Source organism: Centruroides sculpturatus, unplaced genomic scaffold (genome assembly GCF_000671375.1).
Source record: "Centruroides sculpturatus isolate CEXI.00-Female unplaced genomic scaffold, Cexi_2.0 scaffold173, whole genome shotgun sequence".
Lineage (NCBI taxonomy): Eukaryota > Metazoa > Arthropoda > Arachnida > Scorpiones > Buthidae > Centruroides > Centruroides sculpturatus.
Genome location: NW_019384380.1, coordinates 475449 through 497772, shown reverse-complemented (window position 1 = coordinate 497772; position 22324 = coordinate 475449). Strand labels below are relative to the sequence as shown.

Here is a 22324-nt window from a genome sequence, read left to right as displayed (position 1 = left end):
GTTAAAAAAAAAGTTTAATACGACTTATCTAAAAATGTTTAAATAAGCTTTACTAAATATGATAATTAATCTACTTGTATTTTGATTATTGTTAAAGCTTTTTGACAATCATTTAAATGGCATTAAAACTATCATCAAAAAATTTTACGTAAATTACATTATATAAACTTCAGTTACGTTAGCGTCAAGAGATGAAAAAATAAACTGTAGTAATAAAAATAAAATTTATTATCTTAGGGGCTGGTTATACAAGTTTTAATCTCAAGGTTAAATATATATAAAGTTAATCTACATCAGTGCTTTTCAACTGCTGGTCCATGGACTTGTGTGTGTCCATGAAAATATTCCACTGGTCCACAGAAAATATTTGATCATATCGACACTGGTGCAGTAATCTAGACTTACTGTACATACTTTTTACCATACAGAAACTATAGATAAGCATAATTCATAGTTGCATATAATTACCAGTCCATGTAAAATTATCCATAATTTTACCAGTCTGCAATGAGAAAAAGGTTGAGAAACACTGATCTACAGGGTTGCCTCAGTGTATTGCGCTGATAAATTTATTAAAGTAATACAAAACTTATTCACAGGGCTAGAAGCCTGGATTGTTACTCATTCAGACATCAAATAAGATTTTAAGTTNAGTAAAATTTATTAACTTAGAGGCTGGTTGTACAAGTTTTAATCTCAAGGTTAAATATATATTAAGTTAATCTACATCAGTGCTTTTCAACTGCTGGTCCATGGACTTGTGTGTGTCCATGAAAATATTCCACTGGTCCACAGAAAATATTTGATCATATTGAAACTGGTGCAGTAATCTAGACTTACTGTACATACTTTTTACCATACAGAAACTATAGATAAGCATAATTCATAGTTGCATATGCATAATGCAATAAATACCAGTCCATGTAAAATTATCCATAATTTTACCAGTCTGCAATGAGAAAAAGGTTGAGAAACACCGATCTACAGGGTTGCCTCGGTGTATTGCGCTGATAAATTTATTAAAGTAATACAGAACTTATTCACAGGGCTAGAAGCCTGGATTGTTACTCATTCAGACATCAAATAAGATTTTAAGTTAGAAAAAGGTCTACCACAGGGTGAGGCCTTAGGGTGTGACTATGCAGACGCGAATTTAGAGCGAGCGAGAGGTTGCGAGCGATTTAGTTTTCGCAAAGGAAAAGCATGCACAAACGAGAAGCGAGAAATAACGCTGGCAAGAGCGAATTTCTGGTTCTCGCACATATCTGACAGGTTTTGATATTTATCTTTTCTCGCCACATATTCTCGCTCGCTTGGAAAATTTGCTTGCTCGCGTCTGCATAGTCGCACTCTTAGTCCTTTGCTGTTTGTTTGTCATGTAAATGACATGGTGCAGACTTCTGATGATTTAAGAGACAATGCCATTACTTTGGGCAGTTTTGATATCCAACTGCTTCACTTTGCTGACAATACAGTATTGTTGCCAACTATACTGATCTACTTTCAGATAAAGTTGATCTACTGTTACAATATTCATCTTTGGATTTAAGGATTAATTTAAAAATTTTTCGGAATAGTGACGTCTTGCTGTATACTCGAGTTTTAACTGTTTAAATGCAAAATATTTTGTTTTTGAAATAAAATTCTTAATATTTTAATTTAGAAAAGGAATATTATGAACGAAGTGAATGTACTAAGGTCGTTAGATCATGTGAGTATTTTGAAATTACTTTTGTCTTTCAGTTTGGCAAGAAAATAACAATGATTATTTAAAAATCTTAATGTTTTTAGCCATGTATTGTGAAAGTTGAAGATGTTATAGATACAGAAGATACACTGTATATAGTTCTAGAACTGTAAGTAATATAATTCATTGTTTGAAATACAAATGCAATAGTGTTTACATAAGATATTTGGAATTTTCTATTACATAATTTTGAATTTTTTCTATTACAGAGTAGAAGGAGGAGAATTATTTGACCGTGTGGTGAGTGTTGACCATTTCGACGAACCCACAGCTAAACTTTTGTTCTATCAGATGGTGGTTGCCGTAAAGGTTAGTTCAAATCTCTTCTTTCGGAAACAATTTTTATGTAAAAATAAAAATATATTACATTATATTTTAGTACCTTCACGATCAAGAAATAACACACAGAGATTTAAAGGTAATTAACTATTTTATCCAGTATTTTCTTAACAAATAATTTAACAATTTGCTTCTAATACTTAACAAAACTTTATTCATTTTCAGCCAGAAAATATCCTTTTATCGGGTGAAGAGAATGAAACTGTTATAAAGGTAATTATTCCTTTTTTTTTTTTGTTAAACTAAATTTATTAAAGGTTTTATTAACTGTTAAAAATTACAGGTTACAGATTTCGGTTTGTCAAAATTTGTTAATGAACAAACGATGCTGAAAACTTTTTGCGGTACACCAACTTACCTCGCACCGGAAATTATTGTAAGTGCAGGCAGCGGTAGCTACACTAAGGCGATTGATTGCTGGAGTCTTGGCGTAATATTGTATATTTGGTTAGTAAAATTTTTTGTATATCAATAAAACTTTATTTCAATATTTTATGAAAGAAATATAAAATCAGACTTAAGTTTCATTTTATGCTTTGATTTCTCATTGAGTCATTCTTGTTAATTATCGTAGTTTCTTGCCAGTAAGCAGTGGGTTATCTGTGTTTTAAAATCACATTGAAAAAGAAGGAGTTGATCTGTTGATTTTAAATTGAAAGTATGAATTTAGGAGTTGAATTTGAATTGTTTCTTGGCAGTTTAAAATTTGAAAATATAACTATTCGATTCATTTTGGTCCAAATATTTGACTCCTCCTTTGTTTCACTTTAGATTTTTTTAAATATCTAATAAACTAATTCTACCTTTTTAGAGTCTGAACAATATATATGTGAGAATATGGGCGAGGGGACAGAGTCCTCTAATCGTCAGATTGGTAAGATCCTCTCACAGCATCACTGGATGGCTGCTTTTCGAGTGGCGAGGGGGTTGAGAAAGCAACAGGTATCCGTGCGAGCAGTGATATACAGGTTCACAGGTTAAACAACAAAGAAGGAGTTTTTTATATAACTAGAGCTAATATACATAAGAAAGTTACTGATTAAATGTTTAGATTTATGTGTTATCCGCATCTATCTATAACAGTGATGTAACTAGTAATCTTTCGCATGCCTAATCTCAAGAGTGAGAGAGTTTACAAAGGTCACTGCACTCAGATATATCTTAATATGCTGTCAGATGACGGTATGCGATGATCATTCTGGACTATGGAAGCTGGAACAGTCTTATGTCTTCTACCTGCTTCTCCTCAGACAGGACTGGGACGGGAGACACTTGTACTCAGACCTTCCTGGGACGATTGTTTTTTATATGCTTGTCGTTGGCACAGGGCCAACAGGTCATTACGATGACTAATTAGCAGACACGCAATGACTTGCCTTTCTTCCTTCTTAACTTGTCAATGTGTAAGAGTCGACATCCAATCTATTTCCATGGGAACTTGCAATAATTTTTTTCCACATCCTCTAACGTCTACACTTCCTTCAAAAAAGGTCATTAACACGTTAATCACCATCCGATGCGCTGGTGGTCATACCAATCAGACTTACACACAGCCGTACGATCACTGGCGGTTGGGAGCCAACTTTATAGATGTGCGCGAGAGGCCACCACTAGGATGTAAAAGAACGTCTTACGAAGCCAGGATAATTTAACTCTGAGTGAAACTATATAGGTTATAGCAATATCGGGCGGTTGGATGGCTCTGTACGGCCCTAACCAGTATGATCACCGGTGGGCTGGATGGTGGTCAATGTGTTAAAAATATTGTCAGTCTACAAAAATACCTTTTTTGTGTTGTTCATCAATTCAACCCTTTTTCTAAATAAGTATGCTTTTTCAATTTAAGGATTTTAGCATTTTATTTGTAACGTTACTTTTTGTTCTCACATAGAAAGTAGTTGCCATGGAATATTGTGGTATTATTTGATAGTTTCTTGTAGTCCTACATTACGAGCACTTTTTGCATCTATTCTCAGGCCTTAATTGACTGTTTTGTCAATCAGAAAAGAAAAGATGAAATCAATATATTGTGTAAAGAATTAGGAAAATCAACTCTATAAGAAACTGGAGAGAGAATAATACGGAAGAGATTACTAATTGAAAGGAATAGAACTCTTTTGGACTTTGTAAGGATAAAAAGGAAAGACATGATTTGTATAGAGGTGGCATTCTTGAGATACCTTTACGAGAAGGGGAGAAGGATGCAAAGGTGTGTGTTGAAGCTTCCAGGAGGACCTTAAGCACTAGATTAAAAGAATACTAATTCCCATTCTAACATGATTTTTGCAGTGTGGCTCTCAATGGAAAAGGATTAAAAAAAGAGAGAGTGAATTGGAAAGAGCTAAAGTCATACAAATGAAAAAAAATAGAATATGCAGAGAGAACATTGATTTATGAGAAGAGCTAGAAATCAGGTAATCAACAGTAGGATTCTGAGAACTTGTCTAATGTGTGGAAGTGTGCCCTAAATAGAAAATAAATGATCTGAAAATTTTTCATAAATTATTAGAAATAAACGTAAAATTAGAAAAATATGAAAAGTAGAAGAGCAAGAGTAGCGTTTGTTTGAATATACCTGTCCTAAGCAGGAGTATGCTGACCACAGATTCACAACTTTTGTTAATACTTATGAAGTGTTAAAATGATAGTTATTTTAAGACCTGATTTTGGACTGTTAAGTTGATATCAAGATGACAGTTTAAGGCAGAACTATTGAAAATATAAGACAATAAAGAGAAATATTTACTCTTTGCCGAACCAGTTTTGAACTTTTGACAAATTGCTTCACCCACGTTTTGTTTTTCTTTCAGTGTAACGCTATTTATTTTTATTATATTTAATTACAGTTTTATAATTCTGAATCAAATTAATAAAAATTCTCTTTTCTATATTTTTATAATTTGAAGTTCATACTTGTTTTAATTTTGGCTCAGTCATAATTTTAGTGACATTAATTGAATATTTTTTCATGTAGAATGTGAATAACAATAAAACATTACAATGTAAATCAGCCAGCCACATGATGGAGTAATTACCTACCACTCTCTGTGATCTGGGATCAAATCTAGACAGTCAAAAAAAAACCCCAGAAAATTTTTAACGGGCGGTCTGACCCATACTTGTGGGGATCCATCTCTCATCACCCGGCCACTCCATTGTGGGCCTGGAAAAAGGACCCTCTTAATGCTCGTGGGGTGGAGAGTCCAAAAATGAAAAGAAAACAATGTGAATTATTATTATTATGAATTTAAAAGTAGTATTTAATGATATTTATAGATAAAAGGTTGTTTTTTTTTTTTATATATATAGTTTAGTCGGATATCCTCCATTCAGTGATGATTATAAGGATATGCCTTTAACGGACCAGATAATTCAAGGACGTTACAGGTTTCCACTGAAATATTGGCATCACGTTTCTAAACCAGGTATTTATATAGATTTTGTTTTTTGTAAATGTTAATTTTTAAAATTTTATAAAATTATTTGCCAATACTATTTCTATTCAATGTGAAGTTATTTAAATATTTTCAGCTATTGATCTCATAAAAAGGCTATTAACCGTTAATCCGAATAACAGGATTACTTTGGAAGAAGCACTTCAACATCCATGGTTTAAGGTAGAGATTTTAATTTGTTAAAATTTTCTTTTAATAATATTTTAACTTTTATAAAGTTAGTTATAGTAAAGTGACTACGTGCTATGATACGAGACTGCTTGCAACTCCTTAATGATAAAGTTTGGAATTTAGTATTCCTATTTCAAAAAAAAATTCATGATACAGAAGAAAGGCAATTACAGTAGACCTCCCTAAAACACTGTAGATAATTCCGTGTTATATGAATTCCATGTTGTACGAGTCACTTAGATTTTACAAATACGTGAGCTGATCGTGAGTTATGTGAGTAATAACACAAAATGGTGTGAATATCACACGTTGCTGAGTTAGTACTACGTGATATTCATACAATTTCTTGGTACTAGTTCAGTGAATGTTCTTACTGAAGGAGTACACTCCTAACAAATTCGTGTTATACCCATATAGCTCGAGATTAGATAACTGCAGGCATATTCCTATGTTAGATCGTGAAATCCAATTTTTCCTTTATACCATGAAATGTTAAAACCCAAACACCATGAAAATGAAAACGGTGTTTTTTGCATGAAACAATATTAATTACGCTGTTGTTCATCTTATTCGTCATTCGATTGGTTTAGCAGTTTGCATTATAAATACAGTAGACCTCCCTAAAACACTGTAGATAATTCCATGTTGTACAAGCCACTTATATTTTACAAATACATGAGCTGATCACAGCCAAGCACACGTATCTGTAAAATTTAAGTGACTCGTACAACATGGAATTCATATAACATGGAATTATCAACAGTGTTATAAGGGGGTCTACTGTATAACGTCACTAGTAGCCCGGGACACTCCCTAGTGGGCGTTCTTTACAAATTCCCATGAGGCAAGTTTGATCCACTTAATATATGAATCGTTATTCGTTATTCTCCGTGGTATAAATAATAAATTCCTATTACAAAAAAAAATAATTTATTGTTCAACAAAATTATGAGGTGGTCCTCGTATGGTAGGAGACACGATGCTAATTAAAAATAATTATTTAGTGTTATTAAACATTCTATAAATACTTTAAAATAGTTATAAAAGATATAAATACTACTTTACAAAGATAAAAGTTTGCATTTTGTCCTTCCTTTCCACTGTTCAAAATGCAAAGTTTTAACTTTGTAAAGTCGTATTTATAATTTTTTAAATTTATTAAATGTGAATAACGTCGGTGATGTACTTGTATTAGTTTTTTATTTAAAACTTTAAACTATGTTAATTTGTTTATTTACCTTCTCTGGTAAACCTCGATGTTAAATGTTTCCGCAATTTTTTCAACAAATTCCCGTGAGTCAATGCGCGATGTTCACTGAGTCACGTGTAAACATGCGGCGCAAGGTTAATCTAGGCAAATAATAATTATTTGTACCATGGAATGGTATAAATAATAAATTCATATTAATAATAAATTCCTATTACAAATAAAAATAATTTATTGTTAATTTAAAATCATTGCTAGAGCACCCCTAGTGGGCGTTTTAGGCAATGGATTCCGTTAGACGTGATGTCGTGGGCTTATACATAGTAGAACCTCAGGATACAAAATTAATCCATTTCTAAACAGATCGTATCCTGAAAATTTCATATGCTGGGGCATTTGTATCCTGAGGTACTGTATATAGATGACCTGTTTAGTATGAAAGGACACCCTGTTTGCCTGAATAGAAATTGTGAAATGCTTATATGCACATCAAGATCGCAGATGGTAAAATGTGTATTTCTCATTCATTTCTCGTGTGTTTGTTTATAACTTTATTTCTGTTTGTTGCTTAGACACTGTGTCTAAGCAACAAATAAAAATTACAACATGGTTTCAGATTTTCAAATGAATTTAAGGAAACAGAAAAGGTAGACTTCATCCTTCAAAGAGAAAATGCATACGACCCAACATCAGGACAGCGAATATGGGAGAAAAGATAAAAGCATAAGAACATGCTAATTAGTACAATATTGCACAATAAAAGTGGTAAAAACAAATGATATAAAGCAAAGCAAGAGAAGATACAACCATTTGTGCTTTACTAGTTTATTGAATTTTATAGAAAGAATAAACAGAATTCGAAATGAAATTTTGATTCAACACCAATAGCCTCTTAGACGAGGATAAGAAGGAATACAACATAAACTTAAAATTACAAAAATAGATGAACGTAAAGTTCCGTATTAGTGGTATACTTACCCTTAAAATGCATAAATTGTATTGGCCCAAAAAGAAAAATAACAAAGATGTACAATAATAAATCCATAAGCTGTATACATACTATGTACTCGTCTAATAGAGCCCAGTTCGTAAAAAATCCCGAGTTGGCTAAAGAGGGGCATGTTACACCCAAAACGTGTAATTTAAAACGCATATCAACTGAACTAAAATAAAAGATGAAAGAATGCCAAGTGTTTGAATTTATTACACTGCATAGTGTCTATGCAACAAATAAAAATTATGACACTGTTTCAGATTATCAAAAAAAAAAAACTTTATTTCTAGTTTTTCCTAGTCTCCAATGCTGCTTTCATTAGTGTGTTCATTATATACGGTGCATAGTAAGGTCTGTCACTGTATACAGACCTTACTATGCACCGTATATAATGAAACTGATTGTGTATGTTGCATAAATTTTACAAGCAAACAATCTGTACAGCATAAAAATCTGACTTTTAGTAAAAACAACATATATGTAGGCATATGTCATAAAATGTCTCCCTGGTTAATATTTTTCCAATACAACTTGTGATAAAAAATGTAGACTTACCTCCTTGTGAGGGCGTTCCTGAAATGATATAAGCATGTAGCAAAGAAATAAAGCATGCAACTGACTGATACAAAATAATTTTCTAATAACAAATGGTCTGACTACATTAATATGACTTAAACAATTGAAATAGCATCATGTAAATTAAGCACATAATTTTTTAAATGTCATTTGTAGGAAAAAATTATGGAATCAGTTGACTTAAATGATTTAATTAGTACTTTGTTGCAGTACATAGAGCTTTTATAACAGCCTTAATTCTTTCAACCATGGATTTTATTAATGATAGATGATAAGTTATTGATAGCAAGTATCTATGTGTGTGTGTATATATATATTGGGTCTTCAAAATGAATGCTACAGTTTTAAATTACTGTAATTATGTTATTTGTTGTTGAAGAAGTATTCAACATACACCAGTCAATAGAGTAACTGTTCAAGTTTTATCTTCCATCTGTATTCAAACTTCTTGTCTACTACTTCTAAGAAGTGACTTAAACGAAAATGGCAACTCTAACAGGAAAGGCATTTTGTGTTCTGCTGTTTGCAAACTTGGAATTGTTTTGTATTCTTCTGGAAATGTCCAAAGAAAGTTTGTCTTAAATAGTGGATCACTTTGAAATTGGCTACAAAATTCATGTTGTACAATGATTCCAATTCTGCAAACTGCCAAACACACAATACCATCTTACTTTGCTATGGAGAGGTTCGTTCCCTGGCGGCAGGTGAATATGGAATATAGACATGGGAAACACCCCATTACTCCTGCACATCAAAAGAAAATCCAGCTTGGCTCTGGTCTTAGTTAGACAGATTACTTCTTTGCGATAAATATTAGCCGACATAGCTATTAATAATTATTCTTCCTGTACATTTATAGCACTTCCCTAGAGTTAGTAGACAAAATGTTTGAATACAGATGGAAAACAAAACTCTGACAGTTTCTCGGTGTACATCACATACTTCTTAGATAATAATTAACATAATTATAGAAATTAAAAGGTTAGCATTCATTTTGGAAGACACTGTGTGTATGAGTATAGAAATATTAAACCAATTTTATCTATATATATATATATATATAGATATATATGATATGATATTAAAGAATTGTGATATTAAATAATATAATATGATATTAAAGAATTGTGCTGGACATTTGAATGGTTTTTTATTTTATTGAATTTAGTCTCCAGTAAGCAAATATACATTGATTTAGTTTATGTTATTTAAATTAATTCCAGTTTAGGTTCTAATCTTAATTAAAATTCTATTTAAAATGAGGTTGTATAATTATTTTCCACTGCAAACTTTATTAATGTTTGCTATGATTTACTGTATTATATAAAAATACAAAAAACAAATTTCTCTTACAGGACAAGCCGATTATCAGAAAAGCTAATGCATTGATGTATCCCAAAAACCAGCAGATGACACTGAGGGTAAATTCTATTACATGTTCCTCTCACTATGTCTATTGAAATATTAATCATAAAAGATTCTGATTTCTAACAGAGGGAGAAATTTTTAATATCAAATACAGTAGACTTGCAATCGTCCGTCCTACAATTATGACATGGCTAATTGGACCAGACAAATTTCTCTTCTTATAAGCAAATAGTACAGAATAATTATAAAAATTTAATTATTTTGTACTTTCTATTAGACTACAGTATTATTAAATAACATGTAAAAATGCAAACGTTTTTGTAAAATGTATAGTTATTCCGTGGATAATAGCGTCATAGTAATTGCAGGCATCTTACTGATTTGCATTTGCTGAAAAAATAAATTATGTATTGGAATGCACCAATGTGCTTGACTGTACATGAAATGCCTATCTACAATTTTTATGTTACATGGTTTTTTTCCTTATTTGTGTCCATTTACCACATTAAGCCAGTTAATCACAAGTCTACTGTATAATATTAGGGACTTCAATTATGGTATTTTATGTTGCTTTGTGATGCTCTCCTCTCCTCTCCTCTGTCTTGCAATTTATATAATAATTCTTTATAGTGATATTTAGTTTTATTGTTTATTCATATTTTGATTTCATTGTATGAGTTTTTTGTGATAAGAAACTCTTGTGAAATTTGCAATACAGTTTCCTGTGATTCTTTAATTTATTAATAGTTGTCACTAAATTATGCTAATTTTTAACATGGCTGCCTTCATGAGAAATGTTTGGCTTTGTGTATAAGGTATTTTTACCAGAATAGTATGGATTCTTCTAATATTTGGGACACAATTAGAAGGAAACAAGTAACTAAATATAGGGAAGACCTTGTGATCCAATTGTTTGGAAGGATAATAAAAGAAAGCAACAAGAAACTTAGACAATCCTCATGTGCCCCATGTATAAAAGGTGATTTCCGGAAAGGAATTTAAGCAAATTAAAACTGTTAGGAAGAGGAGTTCTCAATAAATCTCTTGTATATTCCAGAATCTGTAAAACAAACACCCTCTTAGAAGAGGAGGGGTTTCTTAAAATTGGGAATATACCTAACCAAAAAAATGGTTTGTGGGAACATGTTTTTTTTTTTTAATAGAGCTTAAGAGGAAATGAGAATATCCAGGGAGAAGATGTATAGATGCAGTAAGGTAATAGCCATCCTGAGTTTAACTCATTCATTCTAGTTACAAGTTGGGAAACTGCTAAAGACACGAATAGTGGAATAGTTGTCACTGTAATGAATTAAGCCGGTAGAAATCTTTAACAACATGAAAACAGGTGTCTTTCTTCTTCGTAATTAAATGGAAAGGCAACTTTGTGTTTTATGGATAGTTTTATATCCATAAAAAACAAAGTTGCCTTACTCTTTGGTTTACAAAAAAATGGGATCTAACCAAAAAAAACTGTTATTTTAATTATACACCTAAGTTTGTTGCATACATATGAAGCATATATTAACAAATCTCAGAGGGTAACAATAGATTTTATACCTCCTAAAACACAAAATTTACAAGTTTTCATCAATTTCTGAAAAATTAATTTTTTATATGATTACATTTTTTCATCCAATGCCTCAATTGATATTAAAACAAAAAGGATTGTTTATTAATTTGTTACATATTATTTTAAATATTCTTAAAAATAAATAACTCAGTTGCATCTATCTGCTAGGACAACATGACAGTTGAACTTTGACACCCACAGGGCCTAAAATATTTGACTTGTTTGAGATCTGCTTTGATCATACAGGATATAAAGATTTCCTTTCTTCAATCTCACTTTTACAATGTGAATTCAAACATGTTCACTACCACTGATATTTCAGAGTGGTGTACATTGAAACACGTATTTGCAGACTCCTTCTTTGTATCCTAAAACCTTACCTTGTTTCTCACTTAGAAGTGATATGATAAACAAAAACTTTTCCAACAATATACAGTATTATATTTTACATAATGTCTTTGATGTTTTTTCCATACATATACTAATTAAACATAACCAAATAAATTCTTCAGCACTAGTCAGGGACATTGCTCCCGTGGAGGACAGCGATCACGTTAAGTAAAAATGCTATATTTTAAATTACTGTATTGATATATCTATTGTGTTTTCATTTAATTCCTGTATAATTGAACTTCTTGTCCCAAACTCAGTAACAGTGGATCCACAGTTTCACTTTTATCCCTCTCATAGGCAATTAAAAGTAATGAAATGCAGAACGAAATAGGAACGATAGCATTTGAATATTACAATTATTAAAACAAAATGTTTAAACTAAACAAAAAGCATTTCTAATTATTCAAAATGTTCTAAAAAAAATACTGGATTATTACACGAGTTTAACAATAACTATGGAAAAATCTCTAGGAATCTTTGTGTTCAACTTAAAATAAATCAATAATAATTATTAGCAAAATTGAAGGAAATACAATAGTTTAGTTGTTGAAGAAAGAAGTCGATAATTTTAGTTTTATTTATTGTATATTTTTCTTACAGAACAAACGATCAAGAAGTTCGGAATCCGAAGACACCGAAACGCCCAGCACTAGTAAACGCTCTTTGACAAATGGATACAAAGAGGACAAATGAATGTGGCAAACATTCCAAATGGTTATATACATATGTATATTTTTTAAATTAATTTTCACCTTTTTTTTTATATGGCAGCATATATTTTTTTAAAAGTTTATTAGGTATGTAAGTTTAGTATTAACTTTAATACTAAATTGTGTACGCACATATGATTTATATGTCGTAATGTAATTAATTCAATATATGCAAACATATTTTTATTTTGTAACATTTACGGTCAATTTTGAAATCGTGCATTTTATAATTAAATGTAAATACAATTCTTTTTAAGAAATAAACTATAGATTATAGTTTAAATGCTTGTCTGTGTGTAAATAAATATTTTCAAATTATCCATAGTCTAACTAATGAAAGTTTTTACTTAATTATCACTCAGGAGACCCGGATCAAAAAACTCCAGGAATATTTTTGGAGCAGTCTGAATGTCAGGCTCCACTCCTCACCGTGGGCCACGCCAAATCAATGATGAGCTTGCCAAAAAAGCCCTCTTAATGCCTATAGGGTGGTGTTATAAAATGAGACTTTTTATCTTTCAACAAGTTGAAAGTAATTAGGAATATACTGGTATGGGGAAAAGCCTTGTTACCTTGAGTACCGCCTAACGTTCGCAGAGAAAAAAAATAAAATTGTGGAAAAATTTGACGTATTTATCTCCAAACATTAGATTAGAATTATAAGTTTTTAATAAATGGACAAATATAGATTTATCCAAGCGTAAACAGTACAGTTCTATTTTTAATTATTGTGAGCCAAATCAGTAAATGTGTTTACAATTTGTGCTTTATCAAACTGAAAATAAATAATTTTAAAGTTTTTAAATCTATTCTTTGGAACTTTACCATCATTCTTATTCTGTATTTGGATCTGAAGGAGGAGTAGAACACTCCAAAATAAATCTAATCCAGCAACAAAGTTGTTTGGCTACTAAAAATTAACATCATTTTTATATTTTTCCAAAAATATTACAGATTAATTACCCAAAAAAAAATAAAAAATATCAGATTCTGGGTTGTTCACCAAATTAAATGTTTAAACTTAAAACTTTGTTTTGATCTTAACTGAAGTAAATAATTTCAAACCTTAGCATGAAATTCCATTATGGGAAACAGAGTTAACAGTTACTCAACAGCACATACTAAACATAGCCAAAATTTCAAAATTCTTGAAATTTTGGCTTTAATTTTTTTAGATGATTTGAAAAGTTATATGGCAATATGCAAATTATACAAAATTACTGTGCAACTGTTAAGGTTTTTGTTCTTAAAAGACTACATAAATTATCAAATAAGTATTAATGAAAACCAAGAAAGTGATATTGAAGCCAATAACTAAGGGTGTGACGAGCAACAATACATCAGTTCCCATTTCAAAAGACGTTCTTCTTGCCACCGACCGTCTTTGTCGGCTTATTCCAACTCTAGAAAACTCTAAATATGCATTTACCTACGTCAATAAATTAGTCAAATATGTCATAATGCAATTGTACGAAAATATGCCGATTCTTCATTAAAAAAAATGTCCAAAAGCCTTTTTTGTTTAATCAGTTACTCTCCAATACTGGAATATATTATTTAAACACAAACAAAACACCTAAACTGGCTTATATTACCTCAAATTAGTACTACACTTTACTAACCTTTAATATGCAGTAATAAAATAGACTACATATTAGAGGTTGGTAAAGTGCAGTTCGAGAAGAGTCAAATTAGTACTTTTACAAATGTTTTCATCTGCTCTTAACAGACGTCTTCAAGTATATATAACAGTACTAATATAAGCATATGAAAATGTTTATAAAAGTGCTAATTTGAGGTAATATAAGTTTTGTTTGTATTTAAGCCTTTCTCATTTAACATATTAGACAATTACTTCAAAAAAAATTGTGAAAAAATACAAATAAAATTTATCCAGAAATAGAAACTGCAATCTTACAATGAAAGGCATAATAAAATATTAATATATTTATGCATTAAAATTTTCTTTGAGGCCAAATACATGTTAGTGTCGGCCCCTCGATAATGTCAACTGTTGCAGGCACTAAGTATATTTACGGCAATCCACAACACGGTAAAATTTAACTAAGAAACAACCATGCACTCATGCTAACATTTATATTATGTAAATATTTTTTAAATCAATAAAAATGAAATGTAAAAATTATTGATATTTAAAAAAGTATGAAGATGAAAAATGAATAAAAATGCAGTTATGTATCTCTACATGTTACATAACGTAAGTCGCTCCGCGTTCTAATTTCCGGCCGTCGACTGGGGAATGTTCGAGACGGTCTTTTGCCTGTCGCCTGGCTTTTGGATTTTCTTATCCATTTCGTCCAGGTGACGATATCGTCTTATGTCCAGCATGACTTTGTCCAGTCTTGCCACCCGCTTTTGAGCACTGCTGCTACCGCCGACTGGAAGAAATTCGAAGTATAAAATTTCTGCAAGGCGACCGCTTTGATACATCATCAAAAAGTAAGTTAATCCAACTAACCTGGCGTTCTCCTGATCGGCGTTATTTTTTGAGTGGATCCGTCGGACATTTCGTCGTCAAAGTCAAATTCGTTAGGCTCACACCTAAAAACATTACGATTAAGGAATTATATTTTCAAACATATCTTCTGCATTTTATATAAAGTTTTTTCCTTTTACTGGTCTATTATGTCAATTATAAACAAAAAGAAAGCAAACAAATACATTTTTACAATAAATAACATTTGGCTTAGTATTATAAAAAATACACAAGTATATGTCATACGTATATCTGTACAATGCCATCCTCTTGGTGATGACTTTCGAGTCTAATTTTTTCCCTATATAATTCACTAAAAATTCAAATTTAAAATTCCTTTATAAAATTATCACCCCATTTCTTCCTGTGGGACTTTTGGGTTAAGATTCCTTTATGTGTATTCATTTGTGTTGACCAATTCTTACATAGTCTGTGACAAATAAAGATATGCATCTCACAGTAAGATATCAAAATTTCCATTGGGAATAGATGTTTATATATTAACTGAGTACTGAAATTGTTAATAAATAAAATCTAAAATACACACACCTAACTAAACCAAACCAATATTCAAACGTGAAAACTATTTTGACCTCGTACATTGACCTTTGTTTATTAAAAATAATCATTAAATCCAAATATGAGTATAATGTGCTTTTCTACTCGGGTTAGAGTCATAATACACAATACGACGAGTGTTCCTCAACCTTTTCTTAGTTAAAGCACTCGTAGGTTTTTGGAGCCAATCACAAATCAAATCTATTTTATTGGGATCTAACAAAGTAAGCAGTGCACTATTAACAGTATATAAGGTCAGAGATTGCTAATGTTTTCAATCTGGTTAATTCTTGGGCACGGACAGATAAAATGGACAACCGTCACCTCACCTCAATTGCCAACAACATTAGGAAGCTAGCTTTAAGAGCAATGCACTTATCATTTCTCATCATCCATTCATAATCCCCCATCGTCTGCCTGTCCATACCCGAGGACGGCCCATTAACCCGATCACAGACGTCCGAATACCTCGACCTTAGCCATCCTTAAAGATGCATCGCTCTAGTTCTTAAATTAATTATGACGGCCAGTTCGACCCCCGTCCATCGGAACCTCAATTTCTTTTTACGGGAGGATGTGTATATACTAAGTTCCATATTTTTTACATTTATTTACTTATTTGCATAAAAACGTACTCAGTCCACGAGTTTCTACTTAACGTAACATAGCAAAATGCAGAGCATTTCAGACAGAACGGTTCATTAATCCGGCATCCTCCAAAAAGTATCCGAAAAACCAGAATTCTCCGATAATCAGCATGTTAGTATTCCACAAATCGGAATTTGTTTAGACACACGGCGCATTAAAAATTCCAGGCAGGAAATAAGGCAAAGACGAGGCTGCAATAACACCCGTCACAGGGGCAATCGTCAGCATTGTCATTTTGCACGCAGCAATGCAACTGGTGGACAACACGCCAGGGGAATGTCTCTTGAAAGGTTTTACGGGAAAAGCCGTCCCTATTTAGATGCCACAAACACAAAGAAAACTAGGTGGCCAGCCTGGCACGAATCCAGGACCGAGTACCGGCGTCCAGTGGTTCCGTCCGCTCGGCCACCAGACACCGGACAGGAATCGAGAGCGACTCCTAACACAGTAGGCCAGGAAGGAGCAACCGAGAGGACCTTATAGCCGTGGACTATACCCATTGGAGTAGGGATGTTTAAAACTGGGGAGTGCAAACCCCCCCGATTCAGAACTGCGACTTTACGCATTAACTCTCTTCTGCCGTATAACGCATCGTAACAAAGTAAGAAACAAACCGACGACGAACCTCTTGAGCTTGAGATCTTCGTCGTCCATTTGTTTCCTGTCGACGCATTCCGATTCGCTGGAATGGACACTGGGAGATCTTCTACCCGGGCATTGCCACTCCAGATCCAAGATTCCTCTCTTCTCTAATTTCATGTACAAATCCAATATCTCTTCCGGTTTCGGTTCCCATATTCGACAACTTTCCTTCTCTTCGTCGCTGCAACTCACTCTCCAATCCTCTTCGCTCTCCGTCGTCTCTTTCCCTTTCTCCAAACAGTCCGACGAACCCATCTTGCTTTTTAATAGTCACGTGATAGTTATTTTAATTTCAATTATTTAAATCAGTGACAGAAACGAAAAAGTTATATAATATTTTCGTTCGAATTTGGAAGAGTTATATTAATAAATCGTAAAATAAAGCAAAACGTAAAAAGATTAAACAGTAAATATAAATTGAAATTTTTATAAATTCAAAATTTTAACATTAGAAATTATATTGTTTAATTTTTAGAGTTAAGCATAAATAATACGAATAAGTTGAACCAATTATTTGTAAATTTATAAAATACGTGTACTGTCTTCTATAGTAGTTACTCTAAATGAACCTAATACGGAGATATGTAGAATTGACCAGTTGTTCTGGATGACGCGTATTAATTAAAACCGTATTAATAATATACACATGGGCGTAGCCAGAGTTTCGTTATGGGGCCTAGTAGAGGCCAACCTGACACAAAATTGAATTATTTCAAATTATTGTTCATTAAAATGAAATTTCCATAAGAATCGACAATAACTTAACACGCATAAAATATGAAACTTCCTTTAATCATACGTTCTCGTAACATTAATATCAAACTCTAGCAATGCCTTAAACAAAAATTAACCGATTAATCATTTCTTTTACCATTCTTTAATATAATTCACCGTCTTTAATCTAGATCTAGACCAGAGATGGCCAACAGTTTTTTCCTCCGGGCCGAATTGGAAAAAAACTTTTTTCACTGCTCGAACCAGAGGCGGCCCTAGCAAGATTTTCGGGTGATGCGAGATCCTGTTGTGACGTCACTCCGTAGAGACTAAACTGTACATAGAGATTACAGATACACTTTTCACATTCCACACCCAATTAAATAAGCTTCAACTTTTTATTTCTTTTTGCAAATCGGCTCAACACTTTTTCGGCTGTGATTTTCTGGAAAAGGCACCAGGTTAACTGGGGGGAGCGTGCTCACCCATGCCTCCTCTTAGCTATGCCCATGAATATACATAAGAAAAATCTACGAGTTGCATTACGTAGTAATCATTTTCTTTAAAATTGAATTCTCTGACTACAGATGTGTAGAATACAATTATGCATCGAAATTTTATTAATGATGGTTTTGTGTCTAAAAGCAGTGTCGATAGATATACTGCTTCATCGGCTACCAATAGCTCTAATGCTGTGAAAGTGGAGTAATAGATAGTTCTGCCACTTCCAGCGCTTTGCGTTACTTTAAATGCATTAGAGGATGAGCTATGGTTTTCCCAATTGTACTGTCGTAGATATGCTATGAAATACAATATAGAAAAATGCAAATGCACCTATTTATTAATTAAACAGATACACTGTACACAGAAGGAAGAAAATATGTACAAAACATGCATACACAATACATTAATTGCCGTTTTCCACAGGGAATATCAACTATTTTACCCTCAATTGTATTGACCGAGCAGTCAAGGTAACAACCTACCGCTCTTGAGGACCCGGGATCGACTCCGAACGGGTCAAGGAAACCCTAGGTATTTTTCGGGGGGTGGTCCGTTCAGATATGTCGGGCCTCGGCCCTCACCACCCGGTCGCCCCATTGTGGGCCTGGCTGAACCCATAATGGGCTGCTATAAGATGCCCTCTTAGTGCACACAGGGCGGAAAGAGTATTAAAAAAATTCCCTCAAATGTATTCATATTTCTTCTGAGTTGTAAATCATTTCGAGAAATTATACTTTTTCACTTTTCTAACTGATTCGAAAGTTGTATAAAAATATGCCACGTCTCAGAAAATTTGCAGTAGCCAGACTTACATCCGTCACAAAACATTTATTTGGCATTTTCTTGTTACTTTTTCTTGCAGAAAAACGTTACAAAAATGCTTGAGAACGATAATACTACCTACTAATCAAATGGATAAAGCAACTATCGGCAACCTGACACATTAACTGTACTTTAGAACGTAGCTGAGATTGGTATATCTAACGACTCTGCTAAAAGTAATTAGTTTTAGGACAAATAAGCATTCCAAACTTGTTTCTTCACTAATGATTTCGTTAGTATACAGTATATGTGAAAATAGCGAGGTTGAGGCCGAGGTTTTAAACGCGAAAACGTGTAATGCGGACGTTCAGCGCCGCTTTCCTGTAAGCCTAGAAGTTAGACAATGGTGTTTGGAATTTCGAGCATGGTTCCACTGACTATCCAAACACCATTGTCGGCCTCAACCTCGCTAATAACGAGAAAAAGGCATTTCATTTTAAAGCTCTTTCTGCCTATGGACACTAAGAGGGGCTTTTCAAGTAGCTACTATAAGACTGCAGGGTGGTGAGAAAATGGATTCGACATATGAAAAATTCCTGGGTTTTCGACCCGTCTGGATTCGGTTCCTGATCCCCGGAGTGGTAGGTTTTCACTTTACTCTCTGGCCATTTGAGTAAAAGCATAATATAACATCGTGGCAACACGATTTTAACTCATTTCAATCTCCCTGTAAATCAGACAGAAACGTCAGAACATCATTTTGCAAACACGAAAATATAGAACACATCTTGAATAACATCGTAAAATTATTAAAGAAGAGGAAAACAAACACAGCAGACGTTAAAACGGTATCCTATATAGAGGCAACCAGCTGGTGTACACCGATCCAATCGCTCTTATCCGAGAAGAGATATGGCATCTAGTTGTCGTGATAACGAAGCCAGATTGGAATATATCCAACACGAGATAAAAATACAGTATATAAACGAATTCTGACCACAGATACGGTTAATATAAAGCGAGATTTCACCCTTACAAAATTTGAACCTGCTGTAAACAATGCATCTTGAAGACTATGCACATATACAAGAAATGTCAGCTGCAGCAAACGCTACAAGCATGATGAAAAAATCATGGAAGATGGTAAATACCACACGAATACTGGATTTATGTAAAAGTCATCTTCATAAAAATAATTGCCGTGTCAATACTTTTGAATGTAATCAATCAATGTATTACCACAATTTTATACAATGTATGTAGCAATATATAGTTTATTTTAAGAAAAGAAGATGTGTCGGGTTCAGATAGTAGCGATGGGTTGAGAACAGCTGGTGCTATAACCATCTGTATTTTGTTTCGTTTGCCAATTCCTTTTCGGTATAGAATATTCGAATTTATTCACTTAATAAATAGTGAATAATTTCGAATATTCATAATACCTATTTTTGTACATTTATAATTATTGTTAAAATACAAATGAATACGGTATTGTTAAAAAATAACAATCGACGTATTATTTGTTTAACCATTTTTTCGAATACATTATTAGAAAAAACAAACATTCTTGGTTCGTCTTTCCAAGAAATGGCCAAACCGAAAGTTAAGAAGAAAACAAGAAAAAATGGGTACCCGGTGGCCATCAGAAACACCAAAAAAAGGAAGACGTTCCTCGGATGTCCGTTAGGATCCAATCGCTCTTACAGGTTGCCCGGCATTGGATTCGTGTATGGAAGACGGTTCAGAGACGGAGGCTACCAATTCGTATATCGAATCGTCAAGAGATTTCTGAAGTTGAAGGGCAACGAAGAAAAGTTCGTTACTTGGCTTCGTTGCAAGACCGGCGCAACACGATACCACGCTTACCAATGCTACGACAGTATTATGAAGTGGTGTCGAGACAATAGATTTCTGTAGGTAAAATGCCATCTAAGAAAGAAAAACGGGCATTTACATAAAAACAAAATTCTTTTTAAAAATTCAACATTGGCTCCATAACGAATGAATCGGCGATTGGATGATCTGATTAATTAAATTTTATTGCTAAAAGCTTCCGGAAAGAAATTTATGAAATAATTGCATTTTGGATTAAATCATTCTAAAATTAATAAACTTTTAATTTTTTAAGATATATTGGTGTTGTGTTAATTCATTTTTGTATTATCATTGGCTGTTCGCTGTTGATGAATAGAATAAGGCAATGCAATATATGATGTTTCTAGGGATTTTTAGATTCAAACCTCACTCCCGTGACACCAATTTGTGAGCCGCAGGGGAGGTCGGGAAGTCCTCTCCTTCAGGCTACAGGTCGGTGATCTACTTTCTTGTCATTGGGCCGTACTCGGGTATGGACAGGCAGACGATGGGGGATTATGAATGGATGATGAGAAATGATAAGTGCATTGCTCTTAAAGCTAGCTTCCTAATGTTGTTGGCAATTGAGGTGAGGTGACGGTTGTCCATTTTATTTGTCCGTGCCCAAGAATTAATTGGAACAAAAACGTTAGCATTCTCTGACCTTATCTACCGTTAATAATGCACTGCTTACTTTGTTAGATCCCGATAAAATAGATTTGATTTGTATTTGGCTGCAAAAATTTACGAGTGCTTTAACTAAGAAAACGTTGAGGAACACTCGTCGTATTGTGTATTATGACTCTAACCCGAGTAGAAATGCACATTATACTCATATTTGGATTTAATGATTATTTTTAATAAACAAAGGTCAATGTACGAGGTCAAAATAGTTTTCACGTTTGAATATTGGTTTGGTAAATTTATAAAATACGTGTACTGTCTTCTATAGAAGTTACTCTAAATGAACCTAATGCGGAGATATGTAGAATTTACCAGCTGTTCTGGATGACGCGTATTAATTAAAACCGTATTAATAATATACACATGGGCGTAGCCAGAGTTTTGTTATGGGACACAAAACCTGACACAAAATTGAATTATTTCAAGTTATTGTTCATTAAAATGAAATTTCCATAAGAATCAATAATAACTTAACACACATAAAATTTGAAACTTCCTTTAATCATGCGTTCTCGTAACATTAATATCAAACTTTAGCAATGCTTTTGGCTGTGTACACACTAGGCGTTTTTAAACGCGCGTTTGCTCGGCGTTCGACGAGCGTTTGTGAATGGTACGCACTAACTCAGTTTGGAAATGGACGTGAAAGTAATTGATTGTGTGTGCTCCTCCATCGTCGCTATTAAAGACGATGGCAGACACAAAAACAATTTTGGGTGCACCCAATATTACGAGATAGACTGGCGCATGGAATGTTTGCGACGTTGTATACAAAACTAAGTCAAAATGAACCCAAGTTTTTTAATTCTTTTAAAATATCTATAAAATCCTTTGGTCTCTTTTAGATTTCATCAATAAATAGTTCAGTATCGAAATGATCGTTCTCCATTTCAGCACATTTATCTTAAAGCGCTCGGCTGACGCCCGCAAA

At 33.1% G+C, this 22324-nt stretch overlaps 3 protein-coding genes across 5 annotated transcripts in view; 2 read left to right on the top strand and 1 right to left on the bottom strand.

Annotated features, from left to right (window-relative positions):
• LOC111617872 (serine/threonine-protein kinase Chk2-like) overlaps positions 1 to 12812 on the top strand; it is a 38274-nt gene extending 25462 nt beyond the window's left edge. For 2 of the 3 annotated variants that reach the window (XM_023359200.1, XM_023359202.1), the window contains exons 7-16: positions 1664 to 1711; positions 1792 to 1856; positions 1957 to 2056; positions 2127 to 2165; positions 2252 to 2299; positions 2370 to 2533; positions 5396 to 5511; positions 5618 to 5703; positions 9845 to 9910; positions 12421 to 12812. In XM_023359200.1, the coding sequence (XP_023214968.1) occupies positions 1664 to 1711; positions 1792 to 1856; positions 1957 to 2056; positions 2127 to 2165; positions 2252 to 2299; positions 2370 to 2533; positions 5396 to 5511; positions 5618 to 5703; positions 9845 to 9910; positions 12421 to 12513 (825 nt within the window). In that variant the 3' untranslated portion in view covers positions 12514 to 12812. Of the gene's footprint in view, positions 1 to 1663; positions 1712 to 1791; positions 1857 to 1956; positions 2057 to 2126; positions 2166 to 2251; positions 2300 to 2369; positions 2534 to 5395; positions 5512 to 5599; positions 5710 to 9844; positions 9911 to 12420 lie in introns of those variants that run through there. The other variant, XM_023359201.1, reaches the window with a different exon arrangement.
• A 1831-nt stretch (positions 12813 to 14643) lies between these two features.
• LOC111617864 (PAXIP1-associated glutamate-rich protein 1-like) lies at positions 14644 to 17240 on the bottom strand. The gene is made up of 3 exons (XM_023359192.1): positions 16859 to 17240; positions 15010 to 15092; positions 14644 to 14929 (listed from the first exon to the last, which is right to left on the bottom strand). The coding sequence occupies exons 1-3, from the start codon at positions 17128 to 17130 to the stop codon at positions 14766 to 14768; spliced, it is 519 nt and encodes a 172-aa protein (XP_023214960.1). The 5' UTR covers positions 17131 to 17240; the 3' UTR covers positions 14644 to 14765.
• Positions 17241 to 20442: 3202 nt separating this feature from the next.
• On the top strand, positions 20443 to 20772 carry LOC111617859 (barrier-to-autointegration factor-like). Its single transcript, XM_023359186.1, has one exon. The coding sequence runs from the start codon at positions 20443 to 20445 to the stop codon at positions 20770 to 20772; it is 330 nt and encodes a 109-aa protein (XP_023214954.1).
• The last annotated feature ends 1552 nt before the right edge of the window (positions 20773 to 22324 follow it).

Excerpts from the sequence above, each read along its gene's own strand:
- LOC111617864 (XM_023359192.1), bottom strand. The coding sequence starts at position 17,130 with ATGGGTTCGTCGGACTGTTTGGAGAAAGGGAAAGAGACGACGGAGAGC. Across the intron at positions 15,093-16,858 it reads GAAGATCTCAAGCTCAAGAG|GTGTGAGCCTAACGAATTTG; the intron begins GTTCGTCGTCGG and ends TAATGTTTTTAG. Across the intron at positions 14,930-15,009 it reads GCCGATCAGGAGAACGCCAG|TCGGCGGTAGCAGCAGTGCT; the intron begins GTTAGTTGGATT and ends AATTTCTTCCAG.
- LOC111617859 (XM_023359186.1), top strand. The coding sequence starts at position 20,443 with ATGGCCAAACCGAAAGTTAAGAAGAAAACAAGAAAAAATGGGTACCCG.